General features: G+C 45.8%; 1 protein-coding gene across 4 annotated transcripts in view; it reads left to right on the plus strand.

Moving 5' to 3' along the window:
* Nucleotides 1–22,698, plus strand: part of PAG1 (phosphoprotein membrane anchor with glycosphingolipid microdomains 1) — a 141,342-nt gene that overhangs the window by 111,989 nt on the left and 6,655 nt on the right. For all 4 annotated transcript variants that reach the window (XM_067711987.1, XM_067711990.1, XM_067711989.1 and 1 more), the window contains 5 exons: nt 4,981–5,186; nt 6,833–6,884; nt 10,458–10,554; nt 13,733–14,337; nt 18,319–18,378. In XM_067711987.1, the coding sequence (XP_067568088.1) occupies nt 4,981–5,186; nt 6,833–6,884; nt 10,458–10,554; nt 13,733–14,337; nt 18,319–18,378 (1,020 nt within the window). The remainder of the gene's footprint in view (nt 1–4,980; nt 5,187–6,832; nt 6,885–10,457; nt 10,555–13,732; nt 14,338–18,318; nt 18,379–22,698) is intronic.

The raw sequence follows: 22,698 nt of genomic DNA on the forward strand, positions 1-22,698 counted from the left end.
CTTAGCAGGACCCTGGTGGACAGACATGGCTCCGTGTTTACAGCAGACCCGCTTGACTCTCACACAGAGTTCAGTGCACAAAGCTTACCTATAGCAGAGCCCCTTTGGTCGGAAGAGAAATTGACCCGAAATTGACCCGAATTTGAATACTTGAGCTTAAAACTCTTTCAGGAGACCGGAGACTTCAGTGGAGAGGTTCATGCTTCCATAGCCTGTGCATCTGCCCACGTGCCTCACAGGACAGAAGCCCAGCAAAGAATTTAGGTGTTTGGTTAAAATCTGTTGCTCGTAAAGTGTCATTTTACCGCATGGTTCCCACACCTGGTGATGACCCGGGAAGGAGGCGTTCCCATGGCGATGGGTCCTTGACCTCCTCATTTCGGCCATCGGTGAGGAGTCATGTGGAGGTGGTTTCCAACATGCTTAATTATGAGTCAACTAGGACAGCTATAAAATGGTAATGACCATCATTACTGACCTCAACCGGCTTCAGAGGAACTAAGTGTCTGCTTCTATAGCTAATCTCACCGGCCATCCCAGCTCTACCAAATTATACAGAATTTGCAGCGATCAGAGCACCTACCTGTTAAATGTGTTTGGCTAAACAAAGAAATAGCTGGTAGTTGGCCTGCAACTTTCATTCATTTCATCCGGTTTTTGCTTTCTTTTTTGTTGGAATTGATTGGGGTGGCGATAGTCCAGGCTAATGAAGACAGTTAAAAGGCTCAGCAGAGGCACCGACAGCAAGAATAACTGAGGTCTGTCCTGGAGGGCTGAGAATAGAATTATACTGCCCCCTTGTGGTTAAACGTGGCACCTGCTTTTAAAGTAAAAGGCCCTCGGTTTTTCTCAAGATTGAATCACTTATTGATTAAAATTGTGAAAGGAATGGATACAAAAGTATGAGTGATTATGGAGCTTTTAGTCCGAAATAGTTATCCAACCCTACTTCTAAAAGAATCCCCAAAAGCAGTCCTATAAACTCAGGCATCGACCTTTCTCAGGGCCAAATGACAATTTCCCACAGTACTCTGAAATGATAAAATTGCGGGGTGGGCGAAATGCCACTGCCTCTTGTCAATATCATGCATTAAATTACAGTCACTGGTCATGATTGAACGTCAGTGCAACCAATGGTGAAGCCTATTCTAAAACAAAAAAAATGATGTACAACTATTAACCTAAATCTGCTATTTCATTAGTATTATGATCTTTTGCAACACATCTTAGTGGGGCATTCAGGTGCTGTAATAAATGTTTGCTGAGGTACGGTGAATGGTCATCCTTTGCTCTATGTTGAATAACTCATAGAGTATTTACACATGTGGTCTGACAACGGGATTTTTTTTAACTTTGAAGAAACAGGATTCTATAATTGAATGCAATTTTATTGAGACGGGTAGGAACAGGATGGAGAGAAATAGGCTTAAATATCGCCTTGAAAAAATGGTGAGAGATCGCCCCAAACTGTTCATGTATTTCTGCTGGTGTGGGTTGATGCCGGATGCTCAGGAAACATCTTACTTGATATAGGAATTAGCAGAAAATTAGCTGGTCCCCAAGGCCGGTAACAACATCAGGGACTCCGCAGCCTTGGATTATCTTTTCCACGTGGACCTGGTTGGTAAAGGCGCACAGTGTATAATATAGAAAACCCTCGCTCCTTCGGGGGCCCTTCCTTTTCAGGGTGACTTCTTACTTCCCGGACCCTGTGCCTCGCTGTCCTCATTCTCCCTCTCTGTCGCTAATCCTGAGAGAAGCCTTGAGTCTCAGGGAAGGACACCTATGCCCCGCCCTGCTCAAAATGAACTCCACGAAAGAACCCTGAACACTGCATTTAAGTTCAGTGAAACCAGTGCAGGAGGGTCCAGCCTTGGGGGGAAAGTCCATTCCACTTCTTGGAAAGCCCTGGACCATCCACACAGGGCTTCCACTCTCATCTCCACCAAGGGGGAGGAATGTGGAAGTCATAACGCGTACATCCGTTATGGGTGTTAGCTCTTCTCTACACACATGGGGGAGGGGCAGTCCGTCTACGCACGGTGAGGGGGTAATCTACATATGCGGTGGAGGGAGGGAGTCGTCCATCTACACAAATGGGGCGGGGGGAAGGGGATAGTCTATCTACACACATGGTGGGGAAAGAGGGGGAAGTAGGCCATTTACACACACTGGGGGGCGCAGTTCATCAAAACACACACGGGAGGGCTAGTCCGTCTACGCACATGGTGGGGATGGTCCGTCTGCACACACTGGGTTGGTGGGGGGAGGCAGCCATGTCTCAATAGTAAATAAGCCACTAAAATTTAAGAAGGAGATGACCAGAGAAGAAATGGGCCGGAGAATTATGGAAACAGGAGACCAGAAAGAGAAAGAGACCAGGAGAGGAGAGTACCAGTGGTGCAGACCTTCTCTAAAACTGGAACAATCCCACTGGGAGGGAGGTCATGTGTGTGTAGACCTCTGGCCCCTGCAAGGGTAGGTGTTCCTGCTGCACTGCCACCACAGCTGTGACCTGTGTGGCTCCTGTCGAGTTGCACATAGAGGTTTCTGAGAGGTGGAAGCTGCCCACGCAATTGGAGCTCTTGTCCTGAGGGGTACAATGTATTGATAATCTGACTCAGAAACAGTACCAGATGATGATCTTGCTTTTCACTGTGAGATTTTTTTTGTCCACGATGAGAACTTTTGTAAAAAAGCATTTCTGTCAGTAGCTTTTCTGCAAATTCTGGTTGAAGGGGAGTGATCCAGGAGTTTTGACACATTTTCTCTGAGTTACATCCTTTATTCAGTAGCTGGTAATAATCTGCTTTTGCCCTTTTTCTCCCCACACTGTTCTGCTAGCTGGAGCACCACATAATTCATTATATTCTATCGCCTCCCCCTGTTGAGAAAGAGAGAAAGAGAAAAGAGAAACGTGTACCAGAGATGGAGAGAGGGTCCTGCTGGATAGATACGTGCCTTTTGAATAATTCACTCAGCAAACTATTTTCTAAGAACCGGGAACTTTATAAAGAGACATTGATTAAATCATTGTACGAATGAATGAGCAAAGGAAAGAAGGAACACACAAACGCCTGCACAACAGATATCTTTTGTTTGTACCTCCTGAAATGTGTTATGCATGAACCTGGATCTGGATATAAAAATTTATTTCATATATATTCAGAGGTCCCCGTCATTCATGTGCTTGAATGTATTTTAATAACTTGTGGTGCCAGTTTGTAGTCTAAGTTTAAAAGTGAATTATTCATTGTTTCAACAAATCGTAAGAGAAGTGCTGGCGATTTTCACTCAGTTATAGCTGTCCAGGGGCAAACAGGCAAAGGCAATTTGACCACCCATTCCTGTATGCATGTAGTGTTTATAGGTATAATATATAACCAACACAGGAAGAAAGAAGTGCTGTATTACCCAGGAAGTTGTCATTTATTTATTTATAGAGCATTAAGAAGTGTTCATGTTGGTTCAAGGCCATATAGAAAGCAATCGATTTCATCTAGAAATCTCTCTGCATGCTTGTAGATAAAATTTCTTTTTCTCCAGCTTTTTATTATTTGTCACCTTTAAATATTGAAATAAATGTGAAATGTTTCACCTGGAGAAAATCTGGTCTCGTTGAACCACAGTGACTCCGTTAAGCTCCCCAGGTGCTGACTTGATGTAGATGCTCAGTGATGGCTACATAGAGTCCCAGGTCTGTTACGGAAGCAAATGGAAATGCAAACATCAACCGTCTTTTTCAAGAAAAAAAAAATGTTTTGAGTTTTGATGAATTATCATGACAAAAATATTTATTTGCTGACTTTATTCATGAATCTTGAGATGAAGTTAAAGGCTGTTTAAGTGAGAATGTTCTAGAATTGAGCAAAGCAAATGTTCTTTAAACAAGGCATCTCTGACGAGAGATCATCGTTAATTTGATATAGCACTCTGTTTTTCAAAATCTAAAAGTCTTAAAATATTTCACAGAACTCATTGGCCATTTTCATTTAGAAGCCCTGTAGCTGGACCGGGAAGCGGTAGCCCCCAGTGAGAAGGAGCGCCCTCTAGGGGCTGAGACCACTGGCGCTGGAGTCAGAGCTGGCTGGTCTCACATCCTCCGCTGCCACTGAGCGCGGTGACACCGTCGGGGAACTTAGTGTCTCTGAAAAATGGGGATTAGCCGTGCCTTCTTCACAGACTGGTGGCAGTGATCGAATGACGAAAGCACTCGAGTCCCAGGCACATGCAGGGTACTAATACGTCCTGGCTTTTATACTCAATTTGTAGTTGTTTATAAATAGGTCTTATTTGCTGCCGGTGATGCACTCTTAGCGTAGACTTTCAGCCATCCCTTTGAAAGTGGACTTATTGAGTGCTTACAAAGTTTAGTGAAAGCCAGCCCTGAATATAAAGTCACATACTCAGAACAGTTAACTGTTTACGAAGGTGAATGTAAAGACAATCCATTTCGTTAACTGTATTGACCGTAAACCTTCTCGAAGAGAAGCAGGTTTGGGGAGTTGGGGATTCAGGTGGGGAAAGATGCAAACTGCATTTTTGTGAAAGCTGTAATAAATGCTTTACACTGTTCTGGCAAAAAACAACAACAACAACAACAAAAAAAACGCAAGGGAAACCAAATAAGCATTTATTCATTTGCTGTGGAGTACTTGGAGTCTTAAATTTATTTGAAGACGTTAAGAATCTATCCCCAAACATATCCAAATAACAAGGCATCCGTTGCCTCAAACACTGTGCTAGGCATTGCACGCTCCTGCTTTGCGTTTTGGGTGAGAAAACAAAGGCCTGGACCACAGAGGGAAACTTGCCCAGAGGGAGTTCCAAGTCGAGTCCACCTGCACACACCTGCAGTCTGCACACACCTCCCTGCTCTACTCAAACGCCCCCTTCACCCCACGCCCCACCAGGAGCTTACTCCCAGATTCTGGCATTTCACGCGAGAAGTTGTCAAAACACACGTTGTTCTCTCTGCAGGAGGACGCAGCCCTCTGCCCCCATGTCGCCACCTTGGAAGGACTGACCAAATCCAGCAGCCTGTGCCACTTCCCACCCACCATGGGACCCGAGGGAAGCTTGCTGAGTGGGGGACAAATGCAGATCACCCTGTGGGGAAGCCTGGCAGCTGTGGCCACCTTCTTCCTCATCACCTTCCTCATCTTTCTGTGCTCCAGTTGTGACAGGTGAGAGCAGTGCATGTCTACTAGAGCCTTAAAATAACATGTTCCCAGAAGACTTTCTATATAAAAAGCCTGTGATGAATGGCATCTCACTGCATAGACATTCCCAGAAACTCGTATGTTAGATGAACTGACTTCTCTGCCGCAAAGGAGCCCAGGACACTTTTTATTAGTTCAGTGAAAAGCCACATCTGATTTTCCTGGGGAGCAACTGGAAGAGCCCTTATGTATGAAACTTCCCAGAAGGAAATTTTTGCTATTCTTATGAGCACACCCTTGTCCGAATGTGTATTTTCTTTTTCCATCTGTGGACATTTGGAAATCTAAGTATCATGTGCATTAAAGATATTCTTTTTGCTGCCATTTGAGAGTTACTGAGAATTTTTGCTGCTCTGTAGCTTTCGGGGGTCATTTTATTAAGGATTTGTTATCTAGAGCTGCAGTTTAAGAAACATTCATTTTTTCTACAAGAGAAACATTCTGTGTATGAAATAACCATCTTGTCTTATTTTAGAATTATACTTCTCTCTCTCTCTCTCTTTCCCCTCCCCTCTTCCTCCTTCTTTGTCTCCCTCATATACAATAAAATGTGTAACCCCTCCACCAAGAAGAAAAGGAGGTCTTTGCTTGGAGAGAAGCAAAGTCCTTTCTAACCAGGAGTGATTTTCCAGGTGTTCAGACATTGTTACAACATATGCAGCTCTCTGGTGAGGGCTGCTGCTGGGAGCCAGTGCAGACCAGCTGACAGCCAGCCTTCTTTCAAACTCTTCTCAATAACCTTGGAAGAGACTGGACAAGTGTCATTTAAAAGTCTGGATGTGGCTTTGTGCCCTAAAGTCTCTGTCAGGAGGGGAAAATCCAGACTCCCTGAACACAAGTAGCCTCCAAATCCCTGCCCGGTTTGGATCCAGGACTCCAGGGCTGGGAGAGAGACTAACTGGCCAGAAAGATGAAAAAATAGAAGCAAAGCTAGAGGAGTGTTTGTTCCCCTGGGCCTGGGAGGGCCTGCCTTGCAATTATTTATGCCCCCACTAGGTGTCACTGTTGCCTTATACATCTATGGGAAAGGTAGCCTCTAGTACTGATGGCTTTCTTTAGCCTGTCCCGAGTAAAAATAAATTCTATTTTTACTGGATGGACTTTTCCATAGACTGCAAGTACATATGACTCATCCTGAGGGCATGTAACCTCCCCGACAAGCCAAAAGTTGTATTTTCTTTATTTTCTCAATCCCATGGCAGTGTGTGACTTTGCAAAGACTGAATTAAGAAAGATGAAGAGATGAGAATTGTTGATTTCCTTACAAAAAACAAAAACAAAAAACTCATTCCAGCATTCTAGATATAAACAGTTTCTACTCAGGAAACTGCCCCAGTCCTCTTGTTCACTTGTATTTTCTACTCCTGGAGGAAGGGGAGGTCCAGAGAGGTGACCAGCCCCTTGCTGGGACTTGACTCCCTCGGACCCTGCTGCCTGCAGAGGAGGGGTAGAGTGAATTGTCCGGCTGCTGCTTCCTTGACAAAATAAACCCGGTTTTTAAAAGAGAGATTATTTAAGTGTCGATCAAAGTTTGAATAGGAAAGGGGAGTGTATGTTTGATTTTAGATAGCACGTTGGATGTTATAGCCATGTTTCCTTTTCTGTTTCAGAGAAAAGAAGCCGAGACAGCACAGCGGAGACCATGAGAACCTGATGAACGTGGTGAGCACGCGTGCACGAGCTTTAAAGCATCAGCCGCTTATCTAAAGCAGGTCCCCACAAGCTTACAGCCTGAAGGAAGCCCAGGGAAGCAATTCAGCCAGAGTTAACTGGCTGCCTGGGCCGTGTCCTCTTGCTGCAGGTTTATATTCACCGTGGCTAGAGGCCTGTGCAATTAGCCAGGTTGTTGGGAGAGCTTCTGAAACGGATGCAGTTGTGCCACTGCTGGAAGGATCCTCAGATAGTTCCAACCTACTGCAGGGACGTTTCTGTTTTGCCTCTGCTGGGCTCCAGCCGGTGTATTAGTTGGCTAGAACTGTCATAACAAAGGACCATAAACTGAGTGGCTTAATAAATTTATCATGTCACAGTTCTAGAGGCTAGAAATTCGAGATCAAGGTGGCAGCAGGGTTGGTTCCTTGCGAGAGCTGTGAGAGCGCATCTGTTACAGGCCGCTCTCCTAGCTTACCGTGGTCGGTTGGCAGCCTTTAGTGATGCTTGGTTTGAAGATCTCTGCCCTTACGTTGTGTTCTCCCTGTGACTCTTCACACCGTCTTCCCTCTATGTGTGTCTGTCTCTGCCCAAGTTACCCTTTTTTAAGGCCTCCGATATGACCTCATCTTAACATGTTTCATCTGCAACGATCCTGTTTCCAAATGAGGCCAAGTCTAAGGTATTGAGAGTTCGGACTTCAATATAGGAATTTGGAGATGATAAAATTCAACCTGTAACAGCTGATCGTTAAGCTTACTGGAGCCTGGGACCCCCAGCATCCCAGATGTGGCCTGGCCTTGCTGGGTTTTCTTGCTCTGTGTCCTAAAGGGTCCTGATCGAGCCCCGCGGGCCTCTTGGATTCACCCAGATAGGGAGCAGGCTGGGCGTCCTGGTCCCACCTCATTCTCTCCCCTCAGGCCCATGCCTTTAACTGGCTGAGCAATTCCAGCGGCTGGGGATGGGGCCGCCCTCATATTCGCAAGGCTGAAATGGTGAAGATGCTTCCTGTCCCAGACGTAATTTCTCAAGATCAGGCATAAACTGGTTGGAGGAAGAAGGGGCAAAAAGGAAAGATGGATGACTGAAGTATGTCATGTGAGGTCTGGTATGAAACACTCAGCCAGCAGCCAGGTTCCAAGCTCACCCAGGAGGCGTCCCGGGGGCCCTGCCCTAGGATTGAGGGATTCTTCCAGGCCAGGCAGCGAAGCGGTCAGCCCTCCTCTCCTGGGAGCCCCTGGGGAGTTCCTTCCTTTCATCTCTGTATGCAGGCGGCTCACACACACACACCCTCCACTGCTTTCCGGGTTTCTCATCACCCTCCTCCTTTTTACCCCCGTTGTCACCCTCACTGCAGTCTCTGGTTGTCTGTATCCCCGCTTCTCACCTGCCCCCAGCGCCTCTGTTGGATTGCCGCTGTGCAGGCACCCAGAGGGCGGGTGGGAGAGGAGGTGGTACCTCCACTGTGGCTTCTCCCACGTGCAGGTCCCAGGCCCCAGCTTTCTTCCCCTTGCCACTCTCCTTGGTGCCCGTTGGCAGGAGACGCGGGGCTGGGGGAGAGGCTTCCATCTCCATTTGTTAGAAGACTCGGGGGCGGGGGGGGGGGGGAGGCTGGGAGCAAGCCCTCGGCTCATCCTGATGTTTGCTCAGGTGTGAGAACCTCTGCTCTAGACCTTTGGTTCCTGCTCTTCTGCTAACGCCCAGCAGCAGCCCTGGGTGAGACGGGAAGAGAGTGGCGGGTGGATAAAAGGAAGATCTGGCTCTCCGTGTGCAGTGTCCTTCATTAATAGCCCCCCATAGCCTCTCTCATACGAATGTGTGAGCAAGGGAGTGCACGTTTGCACACACACATCACATGGCTCTCTTTACAAGCTTCTATCCTAGTTTCTCAATTTTGTACAACTTGCACAGTCTCCATCCCAGGCCTGACAAGTCCTTGTAGTCAGCCAGCCTTCCCCACCCCTGATCCCGGCTGACACACACCCCGACACACACCGCTCCACAGCCCCAGAGGAGCTGCCTTTAAATCCTAAGGTGAAAAAGGCCGGCGGGGGGGCGGGGGTGTCCCCTGGCTGCATCTGAAGCTTCAGTGAGAGAGAGGCTCTCTCCTGGCTTCTGTGTTTGGAGCTCCAGCAGGCGTTTTCTTGTAGAAGCTAAGAGAAGAAATGGTGGTGAGAGCCTAGAGTATGATAATTCAGCTGTGACGGATTGATTGTGCTGTTACGGGCCCACCTGGGAGCCATCCTCCCCCCACAGCTGACTCCTGCCCAGGGGTGACGTCATTTCTGTGAATGGGGACCTGTGTCTGCAGCCGCCCCGCAACCTAACACAACGACCCATCTCACGGGCTGCATGGGATTGAAATAGCTGACTCCCGGTACATGTTTGGATCATGACGCAGCATGAGCTGTTTGCTCTCTGTTATTATTACTTGGTTCCCAAGTCAGAGAATTTGTGAAGCCAGCTAGCCAAGGCTGTGGTGCTGTTTACATCAGAACTTCCCAGGTGGACTCCTGGAACATGGTCCAGTGTGGCCTCCTGGGTCCCGCAGGCCATGCATTCCATGAGTGGGAAGGGGGAACAGATCATATCAGCAGTGATTCAGCTGCTACGTGGGACCAGCTGCATATTTCAAGAAATATGTGAGCTACCACCTTACCTTCAGGCTAGTCATAGCTGTAGCTCAGCCTGGCGTATCATGCCATGTACTGTCCGCCCAGGCTAGCCCAGTAGAAAACAATCAATGCCATTCTTCCCTCCAAGCGTCCTGAATTTGTTTGTGAGAATAAGAAAGGTTTGCAAACCACTTTTTAGCATATGATGGTTTCGGTGAACCTTGAAGCAGAGACTTGGCTGATTTCTGAGTCTCAGACATCAGTGACATTATCTTTGATCAGATTTAAGTCCCTTCCCTTCAGATGACAAAGGTGATGTTTTCCTCGGCATGACACACCCTTAAAAAGGGTAACGTTTCCGGCACCCCTGGTAGAAGGATGAGGCCTCTCTCTGCTGGAGCTGATTCCAATCAGCCCTGGGGCTTCTGGTCCCCCTCACCTTGAGATAAGGGACCTGAGACCCCACAATCTACCATAGCCTATTTGTGATTACCAGATGGGAAGCTCTGTGGATGGAGGCCTCGGAAGATACCCAGGACGGTCCTGTCCAATAGAACCTTCCACCAAGATGGCAGTGTTCTGTAACTGCACTGATAGGGTAACCACTGTCCATGTGTAGCCACTGAGCCCTTGAAATGTGACTAGTGCAACTGAGGAACTCGATTTTATTTCGTTTCGCTTAACTTAAATCTAAGCAGTGGATTTGGGTTTTGTTGTGGTTGTTTTCATTTTTAGAAGAAACCATGGAGGGACTTCCCTGGCGGTCCAGTGGTTAGGACTCTGCACTCTCACTGCCGAGGGCCAGGGTTCAATCCCTGGTTGGGGAACTAAGATCCCACAAGCTGTGCAGTTTGGCAAAAATAATTAATGAATGAATGAATGAATTTTTAAAAATACCCCCCCATAAAAAAGCCGTGGATATTCTCCTCTGCCACGCAGTCTGATCCTTTTGGTGCCTTTGTTTCTGCAGCCTTCCGACAAGGAGATGTTCAGCCGTTCAGTTACCAGCCTGGCCACAGACGCGCCTGCCAGCAGCGAACAGAACGGGGCACTCACCAACGGTGACAGTAAGTTCTGCAGAAATACCAGCTATCCACGCAGGCCTCATCACCTGAGAAAGGGTTTCAGAAAATGTGGCTCAAAAACTAGGAAATGGGGGCTTCCCTGGTGGCGCAGTGGTTGAGAGTCCGCCTGCCGATGCAGAGGACATGGGTTCGTGCCCCTGTCCGGGAGGATCCCACATGCCGCGGAGCGGCTGGGCCTGTGAGCCATGTCCGGAGCCTGTGCTCCGCAACGGGAGAGGCCACAACGGTGAGAGACCCGCGTACAGCAACAACAACAAAAAAAAAACTAGGAAATGTGTTTGTTCTTGCTTACCTTTTGTATTACTACCAGTTTTAGCCAAAAAAATCTCATTTGGATGAAAAGTTAATATCTATGAATTGGCTTCTTGTGCCATTGTTCTAAGATTTGTATGTGTACTAACTCATTTTTTTTTTTTTTTTTTTTTTTTTTTTTTTTTTTTGCGGTACACGGGCCTCTCACCGTTGTGGCCTCTCCCATCGCGGAGCACAAGCTCCGGACGCGCAGGCTCAGCAGCCATGGCTCACAGGCCCAGCCGCTCCGCGGTATGTGGGATCTTCCCAGACCGGGGCACGAACCCGTGTCCCCTGCATCGGCAGGCGGACTCTCAACCACTGCGCCACCAGGGAAGCCCTGTACTAACTCATTTTTGCTAACCCGTTTATGCTAGCAACTATAAGGTTACCATGACTAATATGACTGCCCTGTAGGGTAGGGATTATTACTCTTCACAATTTACAGATGAGGCAACTGAAACATTGCTGCTGCAACAAATTACCACAAACTTAGTGCCTTAGAAGAACACAGGTTTATGAACTTGGAGCTCTGGAGGTCAGAGTCTGAACCGGGTCTCCCTGGGCTAAAATCAAAGTATCAGCGGGGCTGTGCTCCTTCCCCAAGGCTCTAGGGAAGAATCTAGTTCCTTGCCTGCTTCCGCTGCCAGAAGCCTCCTGCATTCCTTGGTCCCGGACTTCCCTCCATCTTCAAGTCTCTCTCCGACTCTCCTGCCTCCATCTTCCACTGATGAGGACCCTCAGAATTACACCGCGCCCACCTGGATGCCCCAGTTTTCCTCCCCATCTCAAGATCAGCTAATAGTTCATCAGTATCCTTAATTCCTCCCTTGCCGTGGAATGAAACACACAGGATCCAGGGAAGAGGACGTGGGTTCCTGAGTGGGGGTGGGGGGTGGGGGGGGCATTATTCTGTCTGGCACAGAGAGGTTAATCACTTGCCTAAGATGTTATGGTCAGTGCTCTGAGGATCTGTAATTTGAACCCTCGATCTGACTCCTGGGTACACCCTTAGGACCACTCTGCATGCTGCCTGTTTCACGCCCAGGATGTGCTCGCTCACCAAAGTCACATTTCGACTCCCCAGTTTACAGAGCGCTTCCACCTGGGGTAGCAAATCCTCCTCTTACCTCCAGTTACAGACGAGGAAACTGGGGGACAGTCAGGATTGACACCGGAGGCTTCAGACTCCAGTGCCCGTTCTCTGTCCACCGTGACACAGACATCTAAATCCAGAGGGCAAAAGTTCACCCCCTCCTTGATGATCAAGTATTTAGTACACAGTGGGTAGTGATGGTAACTTCCGACGAGGGTTCCATTATCATTTTCCCGAGATACTCTTCAGGGACACTATTTCTAGTCCCCCTAAAGAGAAGTAGTCTTTTTTTTTTTTTCAGGATAAGAGGTGAGCAGTTTATTTCTTCTTTCACTCATTTAGTTTTTCATGTAAAAACAGTGGAGTCAACCATGCATTAGATACTGTTCTGGACTCCAGGGTCTTGGAGAATCCCAGTCTAGTCAGTAAAAACAAGTGGGTTAAAAACTGTAAGTTATAGGGCTTCCCTGGTGGCGCAGTGGTTGAGAATCTGTCTGCTAATGCAGGGGACACGGGTTCGAGCCCTGGTCTGGGAGGATCCCACATGCCGCAGAGCAACTGGGCCCGTGAGCCACAACTCCTGAGCCTCCGCGTCTGGAGCCTGTGCTCCGCAACGAGAGGCCGCAATAGTGAGAGGCCCGCGCACGGCGATGAAGAGTGGCCCCCGCTTGCCACAACTAGAGAAAGCCCTCGCACACAAACGAAGACCCAACACAGCCAAAAATAAATAAATACATAAATAAACTCCTACCCCCAACATCAAAAAAGAAAAACTAAGTTATAAACCCACACACAGATGTAAAGAATATATACGATATATAAGGAATATATATATTATATAAAGTAAATATATATGAATATACCAGTACAAATACATGTTTAAGTATATATTTACTTTATATAATATATATATTATATACATACACTTATATATATGAAGAATATATAGTATATAAAGAACATACAGTGGAGAGACAGTAATTTAATAACTGGCTCACTGCAGTGTAAGTACCCAAAGGGCAGGACTCATTGGACCTCACTGATGAGTGATGTATTCCCAGCACTTCAACCATCCCTGGCACCTAGGAGGCACTCAAAAAACATTTGATAAAGGGATGACTGAATGGCTCCACTCAGTAACGTTTCTGTAGCAATCTAAGAATTTCAAATACGAATTTTCTAATTTGAGGTAAAAATGTTGGCACCGGGAGCCAGTAAGATGGAAGGAAGAGCTTTAAAAAGGCACAGGGTAGGCGGACCCTTTGGGATACTGCTCTGGGCACATTTTTGCCCCATTTTTTCCATTGTCTCTCAAACAAAGTGACCTGTGAAGGGGGATGGCTCCCAGGTATTCCCTCCACACGAGAGGAGGCCAGTAGGGCCGGGAGAGTGGCTGCCACACATGCCCCCCCCTTGGAGCGCAGCCTCCCACAGTTTGGCCCTATGCAGTGTCACTTTCATCCTCTGGTCACTTTGGACACTGCCTACAAGGAGCCCATCAGGAGTAACAACAAAGACTGTATAACTGTGACCCAAATTGATAGCCAAGACAATTTATTAAATACTCTATTGGAAAGATGTAATGGATGGCTTTAGTTTACACTGTGATTGAAATAAGAATATCCACTAACAGTCAAAACATCTGTAATTTACAGCCTCAAGTCAAATAAAAAGCCAGCACTTTGATTTCACCTAACTTGACATCATCTGATTCACTGTAATAATTATGTCAGAAATTGTCTTTCTCCACTTTTAATACTCCCACTGCTTTAGTTCTTTCAGAAGACAGCACCATGACCTGCACACAGCAGTACGAGGAAGTCCAGACCTCAGCTTCAGATCTGCTGGACTCCCAGGACAGCACAGGGAAGCCAAAATGTCATCAGAGCCGGGAGTTGCCCAGAATTCCTCCTGAGAGCGAAGTGGACACGATGCTCAATGGAGAAAGCGCGGACGGGGACCAGGGTCTGGGGATGGAGGGGCCGTATGAAGTGCTCAAGGACAGTGCCTCACAAGAAAATATGGTGGAGGACAGCTTGTATGAAACTGTGAAAGAAATTAAGGAGGTGACGGCCGCCGCCCACTCAGCTGGAGGCCACAGCAGCAGGTCGAAGTCAACTTCCACTGTGAAAGAGCTTCCGGGGCCCCAGGCCAGTGGCAAAACAGACTTTGCCGAATATGCCTCCGTGGACAGAAACAGAAAGTGTCGACAAAGCGCTAATGCAGAGAGTATTCTTGGAAATGCATGGGATCCAGAAGAGGAGGCGCCACCCCCTGTCCCCATTAAACTTCTGGATGAAAATGAAAACCTTCAGGAACAGGCAGAGAGTAAAACAGGAGAAGAAGGGGCCGCCGAGGGGACCAGTGAAGCCAACAAGGTGGGCTGCGGCACATTGGTTTCAGAGCTTTTGTCACAATTGGGCGTCTAGCTGATCCTGGGGCTTTTGCGTGCACGTTGTTCTAAGGAATACATGCTAGCACCTTCACGTGCATTGAGTGGTGGAAGCTGTTTTAGTGGAAGCTGTGTTTGACTTTTTGTTCCCCCCTCCAAGTAATAAAATACTGAAAGCTCATATTTACAAAATATTTCTCTCTTGGCACCTTCCTTGGATATCTTCCAGTTTTTGCATCATGTCTAATGGGGGCAAGTATTATTTTCTTCATGGTGAAGACCAAGAACTGGAAAGACGAGACTCTTTGCCACCCACTTAGCCTCTTCCACTTGTTACCACCCCAGGCAGTGGGGTGATCTCCCCGCTCCCTGAGTCCCAGAAATCAGAGCACAAGAACAGGCAGAGGGGACCAGTTCACAGGTGCCACTGGGTGTATCTGATTATGTATAGACTTTTATAGGAATCAAGTAAGAGATTTTATTTTGTGACAATTTCTAAATACTACCCTGTAGCTCTTAAGTGTAACTATTCAACAGAGCTCTAAAATGTACTAACAATCCCCGAGCCTTCTCTGTGGGTGTCTCGTAAGCTGATGTCTGAGCCACCATAGCTTGGAATTCACATCTCCAGCTGTCAGCATTTCCTTGGGATTTAAACTAGGCCCTACCTTCTTTAGGCAACTAATACCTAATTTCCATTCTCTGCAGAGAAAAAAGTAGGGTTCTCTTCTCAAGTTTTGGTAGGAAGGCCAAGTAGGGACTAGTCAGTCAGTAGTAGCCTTGAAAAACTTGTGCTGTTCATGATCAAAAGGGGAGGTCCGGCTAGGGTTATATAGCTTATGCCAATGCGTCATTCTGTGTCGTGTTCTCTGAATGCATTTCAGCTTTTCGTTTTACCCGTAAAGTGAGCCATTGAGAGCCTCAGTAAAGTATTTATGAATATATTTGTAAAATGCAGCCTATTTTTTTTGCCCTTTGTATAACTAAAGATAATAAAACTAATGTGACGTTTATGCTGCCTAAAGCAGTTAAAACTTCTTTACTTACAAGCATTTGAAAGGTAAGAGAGTTGACTGTCTAACCACTGCTAAGTAAGCAATTCTGCAGATGTCACATTAGAAACTGGTAATAGCCATCTGGGAAGCAGATTACCTTTCTATAGTAATACAGGAATGAATAATCCATCATCTCCATATAAACCATCCTAATTTTAAGTGATTGGGAGAACTTGAAATGTTTAATATTCATGCATTTATTTGCAAAAAGATTTTAATGAGCACCTACTATAAGCCACATGATACAGGTGCTGAGAATACACTAGTGAACAAAACATATAAATGAACAAAAATCTCTGCCCCCATGGAGCTTACATTTAAGTAAGGAGATAGAGACATAAATACGTATGTAAGTAAAGTATGTGGTATCTTAGAAGGCTTTAAAGTTTAAAGGAAAAAATTAGAACAGAATCCGGGGGTTTAGGAAAGTTGGGTGGGAGCACAATTGTGAATAGAGTGGTCAGGGTATGCCTGGCTGTGAAGGGGCATTTGAACAAAATGTTAAAGGAGGTGAGAGAGTGAGTTGGTACACATTTTGGGGGACAGAGCAAATGAAGCAGAGGGGATGGCCAGTGTGAAGGTCCTGAGGCCAGAGCAGGCCCGGCCTCTCCAGGAAAGAAGAAGGGGTGGGCGTGGCTGGAGAGGGGAGAGCAACGCTAAGAGAAGTAGGAAGAAAGGTAAGCAGGGCCCCAACCCTGTATGGCCTTGGCTTATAATCTGAATAAAATGGGGTCACTCGAAAGCCTTGAGCAGAAGAATGGTGGCTTAATCTGGGTTAGGAAAGGATCGCTCTGATGGAGCTGAAATTCACCTATGAAGAATGGAAGCAAGGAGACCAGTTGGGTAGCCATTCTAATAAGCAAGACGAGAGACAAGGTGGCTCGGATCAGGGCAGGAGTAACGGGAAACACTAAACTAGAGCCAGGACATTTGTTGATAGACCAGACGTGGATGAAAGAAAGAGGAAGCAATGAGTCCGGGGTTTGGCCTGAGCCACTGGAAGGATGGACTTGTAGCAGAGCAGACTTGGGAGGCAACTTGGGTGTTCCGGGCTGGACCTATTGCTTTGAGATAGATATTGGTCATCCAAGTAGAGATGTCAGAGAACAGCTGGATGGGGGAGCAGGTTTACGAGGAAGGGCCTGGGCTGGGTTTGTACATTTGGAAGTCAGCAGCAGAAATTTGTTGTCAAAGCTGACATCAGATGAGATCACTGCATGAGTACGTGTGAACGGGAACTAGAAGAGTTCCAAGGACACAGGTCCAGGAAAGAAAAGGAGCCAGCAGAAGAGAGCAAAACAGGAGAGAAAAAACAGGAAAGTACAGTGTCCTAGAAGCCAAGGGCAAACTTTCAGGGAGGAAGGAGTGACCCCTGCATCAGATGCAGCAGGTGGGTCAGGAGAGATAGTTACACGTGGACTTCGGTGTCCTTGACAAGAGCAGTTTCACTGAAGTGAAGAGGCAGAAACCGGACTGAAATGGGTTTAGAGAGAGAATAGGAAGAGACAAATTATTTGAGTGACTTTTTCAGAGAGCTCTCTTAAGAGGTTTTACTATAAAGGAAGGAGTAATAGAACTGGAAGAAGGGTGGATTGGTTTTGTTTTTAGAATAAATAGCCTGTTTTTACATGAATGGAGATGACTCCACAGAGAGGGGAAAGCTGATGATGTGGACAAAATGGGAGAGACGCTGGAGCTTATATCCACGAGTGAGTGTGAGGGGTCAGAATCTAGTGCACAGGAGGAAGGGATCATTAAGGAGAAGCATGGAAAGTTCATCTGTGGCAACTGACGGGAAGGAAGGTACATGAATGCAGAGACTGGGGGCAGGTGGGGGAGGTAAAAGTGTATAGAAATTTCTCTTGTTTCCTTCAGTTTTCTCAAGGTCCTCAGCTAAGCATGAGGATGGGTGAAGAGGTGTTGGGAGTTTGGGAGGAGAGGGGAAGACGTGAAGCAGGGAGCTAGGAGACCAGGGACCAGGTGATAGAAGGATTCAGAGCAGCATTAAGGACTCACTCGAGGGATGAGTTCACCAGGGACCAAGAAGGGAGTGGAGTGTTTAAAGTGTGGCAGTGGAGTTTGACAGGGCAGAAAGGAAGGACGCCCAGGAGAAGCGACACACGCAAAAACGTTTTGCAGGATTGTAGGAACTGGGTTATGGGAGGAGTGGGCTTGATCGAGGAGTGCTGGTCTGAAGGGGGCTGCAAGGAGATGGGAGGGTGGGGTGTCTGTTTAGGGTAAGAGAAGTCCGAGGTGTAGCTGGGAGAGTGAACAGTGAGGTTGGCGGGAGGACAGGGTCGGGGCAGGGAGGTCAGGGAGCTGAGGCAGGCTTGGAAGGATCCCTGTTTGTTGCAGTCAGCAAGAATTCAGGCAGGAGATGCGTTAGAGACAGAATCAGTGAAGCAGGAACCAAAATCATTGAGAAATGAGGCAGGTAGCAAGTGACAAAATATGAGCTGAGTTCTCCACTAGCTGTGAAAAGTTTCCAGATGACTTAAGAACCTTCCTGATGGCTCAGGCAAGCTGTAGAAATATAAAATTCCGGCACTTGATAAAGAAACCATGTTTTTTTCTTCATCAGGCTTTCCATCTCTCATTGATGATCAATCCGTCAGTGACAATTAGGAATTGAAACAGTAGTCCACGTAACTGTTCGTTTTATTTGTACCTACAGATTCAAATAAACAATCAGAAGAAGTTTCTCTAAGTGTAATACTACTGGGTATGCAAAAACATACTTTTTATGTGTTTATTCCTCAGGTGCTTTATATAATTTCTTTGTAGAAAATAATTTCTTCTCCAAATATCATTTGAAAACATTTTTGTAGATAGATGGATCAAAGCATATGCACGAGAAAGGTTCGATTATTGACTTCAAACTCCCTTCTCTTGGTTTATGTTTCTTCTAACAGAGATTTAGTTCGTTGTCATACAAGTCCCGGGAAGAAGACCCAACTCTCACAGAAGAAGAGGTGAGTTTTGTTAGTTTTTATTATTATTATTATTTTTTTCCTGCTGTACGCGGGCCTCTCACTGTTGTGGCCTCTCCCGTTGCGGAGCACAGGCTCCGGATGCGCAGGCTCAGCGGCCATGGCTCACGGGCCCAGCCGCTCCGCAGCATGTGGGATCCTCCCGGACCGGGGCACAAACCCGTGTCCCCTGCATCGGCAGGCGGACTCTCAACCACTGCGCCACCAGGGAAGCCCTGTTAGTTTTTAAATAACCAGAAAGCTCATGCAATAGAGAATAGCACCTCCTTCCTTGAGTAAATGCACTGTCATGTTACCCTTCATCTGAGAAAGCTAAAGTACACTCTTAAGCATATGGTTGGAGATCAGGGTTTGGGGATGTTGGCTTTATAATGGCTCAGAGAGAGTGAATGGCAGATGGTAAGACAAGAAAGAGGACAAGATGAACAGGTCAGCTAAGTAAAGAAAACTCAGTAGGGAAGAAGGAGCAGAGAAAAATAGAAAGGGGAGGGGAGAAAAGAGGAATGAGAAGAGAGAAATGATAAGTGTGGGAGCTTTAATCTGTCAGAAAGTCCCCTTTAGAAGGAAGTTAATAGTGGGTTGGAAAATACAGGAAATTGGAGCAGGTGGGTGTAGAGAATTTGCTCCAGGCTGGGAGACAGAGGGAGAAGGGCTTAGGAATTTGGGAGGCTGAGAGCAGGGAACTTCAGGAAGTACGCGTCCAGCTTGGAAGTAGAGTCAGACATGGCCACCAGCAAGAAAGGATGATATATTCTCCCAAGCACCGGGGCTGAAGATTCACTGGTTAAACTTTCAGTGAGCATTAAAATTGTAAAAGCCACTATTTATTGTGTTATTATGTCAAGCTAGACTCAGAGAGAGCTGAACACCTTAATTTATCTAGCTACATATAGCCTCTTTCTGGAATGCCTAGCTTAGTAAATTTTGTACATGTACAAAAGTAATGTACCTATGCTGGTACATCACCTCCCATATAGGACTCTGAGTATTAAAATATGAAGCTACATTACAATCCCACATTGAAAGTTGAAGGAGCAGAAGTGCTTTCCTTAGGTGATGTTGCCCAACCCCCTCCACGTCTCCTGCTCCACGGAAGAGACCTGCCATCTATCCACCTGGTTGCACAAGCCAAAACCCTGGGGTCATCCTTAACACCCCATTTTCCTCACTGTCCTCAGATGCAGTCAGGAACAAGTCCCTTCAGTTCCACCTCCAAAGTAACTTTCATGCACCCCCCAACCCCTCTCCATCTCCACTGGGCCCTCCTCCCCTCAGGAGACTAAGGCAGGACCCTCCTACCAGGGCCTGTGGCAGCTCCTTTGCCTCCACCAGCGTTTTTCACTGTCCCGGAGCCATCCCATTTGGTATAAGAAATAAGGGAATTCCCTGGTGGTCCAGTGGTTAGGACTCTGTGCTTTCACTGCCGAAGGTGCAGGTTCAATCCCTGATCAGGGAACTAAGATCCCACAAGCCGTGTGGCCAAAACAACAAGGGGGGAAAGAAGATAGAATCTAAAAGATCTGGAAACTAATCCTTTAAAATAAATGGAGGCAGTAAAATTTTAAGTTACTTTTCTTCTTATCTTACCTTTGTTTGTGGTTTTTGAAAATAGGACCTGGTTATACTGATGAATGTTTAACATAGAATAAGGAACTGTGATTCCTGTGTATTCATTTTAGGAAGAAGATTTAGAAAAAATAAATATGGAAATCATTTATTTTTATATTCATGTAATATAATGTTAGACAGTCCAGACTGAAACTGAGACCTGAATTTTAAGTACTATTATCCCAATTTAACAGAATGATGGGGGAAGGGTTGAATATAAAAAGGAGAGAAATGGGGAAAACGGAGTAATTTATGAGAACATAATAACAATTTACAGACCAAATAATAATGAGGAAAGATTTTAAAGGGAAAAATTGCAAAGCTAAATAGCAAGGGGGCTTGAAGAGAACCTGTTATTTATATACAAAATAAAAATAATAGAGGAGACAAATATTCAAAAGGAATATTAGAAGACTTGAGAAACGTTGATAAGAGTTCAAATTTCACATGACAACCTCTGCACATTTGGTTCATGCTCAGAGATAATATTAAGTTGTAAGTTAATGAAAGAGCCTATAATCAAAAAAAAAAAAAAAAAAAAAAGACTCTAAGGCCCAAGAAGACCCAAGTACTTAGAAAGAGTTGGGGGCATTAATGGCAGGGACCATGGGGAAGAAAGTAGGGAAGAGAAACAGAAATGGTGGTGAGGGGTCAACGCTCATTACTCTCACAGGTAAAGGTGTGTTTGTCCTCCTGTTGTTACCCCTGAAGGTGAGGAATAAATATCTAGGATGCTGGTTCCCTTTATCACTGTCATCCATGACTTACCCCTTTATAATCTGTCCACATTTTTGGCTTGGACCGCCTTATAAATAAAAAGTTCCATATGTTTGCACCTCCCTATGAAAAGCAGAGGCTTTTTTTTTTAATTCTTTCTAAATGGAAAGAAATTCCAATTCTTCATTTTGAGAGTAGTATTTTCACTAAAACCTCTAAGGTGAGAATGGTAATTTCACAGTCCTGAAAAGGGTCAGATCAACAGGGCAAGAGTTCCCCAAAGATTATTTCTCTGACTCAAAACCTTTGGCTTGTCAAGGCCTGGCAAATGTGAGCCACCAGCCTGTAGTGAAAAGTCCTCATGCAAATGACCAGTTAACATGCGGCAGGCGTGTCTTAAGAAGCTTCGGAGGCCAGCTGGAAGCTTCCTGCACAGTATGTGAGATGTGTGAGAACAGGACATCTCTCCCTGTACTTGCAAAGCCAAGCATCTGTCAGGAAGTATGTTCATTTATTTCCTGGGTGTTTGAATAAATCAATCGCTGTGGCAAAGATAAATACAGGTAATGAAGGATATTCTTACCTATTTCCAAACATGATTTCTAACAATAAAACAATACCTCCCAAATCTCCTCATCAGTCCATTTACTCTATCATCCATTTTTCTATCAAAGAAAATGAAATCTCTCCTGATACGTGTGGCTACATGAGGTACATTAGTGAGACTGAGTAGGTGTGCTTGGAAAATAGGCTGCTCTTCCCATAGGAAAGAGCATCCCATAAGTTGATTGTCTCCTAGTTTTATTTCTGAGTTGGCTGGTTTCAAATAAGAAAGAGTTTTCCCACTGAAGAAAATGTAGCCCCGTCTGTAAATGTATATTTAACCAATAGTATGCAGTGAAGTAAAAAAAAAGTGGAAAATGATACTCTGACAGATATAGGTATATGACCAACCAGAATCCAGGAGCTACTCTTCAGATCTCTGTGGTGCAGGAAGAGTGGATCAAACAGTCTAGTTCAGTGGTCCTCACACTTTAGTGGACATCAGCATGAGCCCATCTGGGACCCCCCCGACCAGAGTTTGTGACTCAGTGGTTCTGGGGTGGTGCCCCAGAGTTTGCCTTTCCAATAACTGTCCAGATCCTGCTGCTGCTGGTTTGAATCGCACCCTTTTGAGAATCACTGGTCTAATGCTTTTTTTTTTTTACCCTTTTTTGTAAAGCAGTCAAACCTTTTTTGCAGGTGAAATATCATTCTGATAAAGAAACCGAATAGAACCTGATCTGTGGTCAGGTCCTGGGGGTCTTGAGCTGCCCACCCCACCTGCTCTCCTCAAACCCCTGAGGAGACCCAGAGAGGACCTGGTTTTCATAGAATTATGCTACTTACAAAGTTGTAGATGACACACGTAATTGTCCTGGAGTTACGTACTCCAGGATTAGTACAGATAGTGAAGAACCCATTTCTGGGTATATAGTCAAAGGAAGTGAAACCACTGTCTTGAAGAGATATCTGTACACCCATGTTCATTGCAGCATTATTCACGATAGCCAAGTCATGGAAGCAACCCACGTGTCTGTCAATGGACGAACGGATAAAGAAAATGTAGTTTTATACACACACACACACACACGTACGTACGTACGTACGTAATGGAATAGTATTCAGCCGTAAAGAAGAAGAAAATCCTGCCATCTGCAGCAACATAGATGGACTCAGAGGGCATTATGCTAAGTCAAATAAGTCAGACAGAGAAAGACAAATACTGTATGTTCTCACATATATGTGGAATCTAAAAAAGCCAGACTCATAGACATAGAGTAGAATGGTGGTTGCCACAGGCTGGGGACTGGGGGAAATGGGGAGATGTTAGTCAAAGGGTCAGACTTCCATCTGTAATAAGTTCTGGGAATATAATGTACAGCATGGCGACTAGAATTAACAATACTGTATTATATACTTGAAAGTCGTTAAGAG

This window comes from Pseudorca crassidens, chromosome 17 (assembly GCF_039906515.1).
Source record: "Pseudorca crassidens isolate mPseCra1 chromosome 17, mPseCra1.hap1, whole genome shotgun sequence".
NCBI lineage: Eukaryota > Metazoa > Chordata > Mammalia > Artiodactyla > Delphinidae > Pseudorca > Pseudorca crassidens.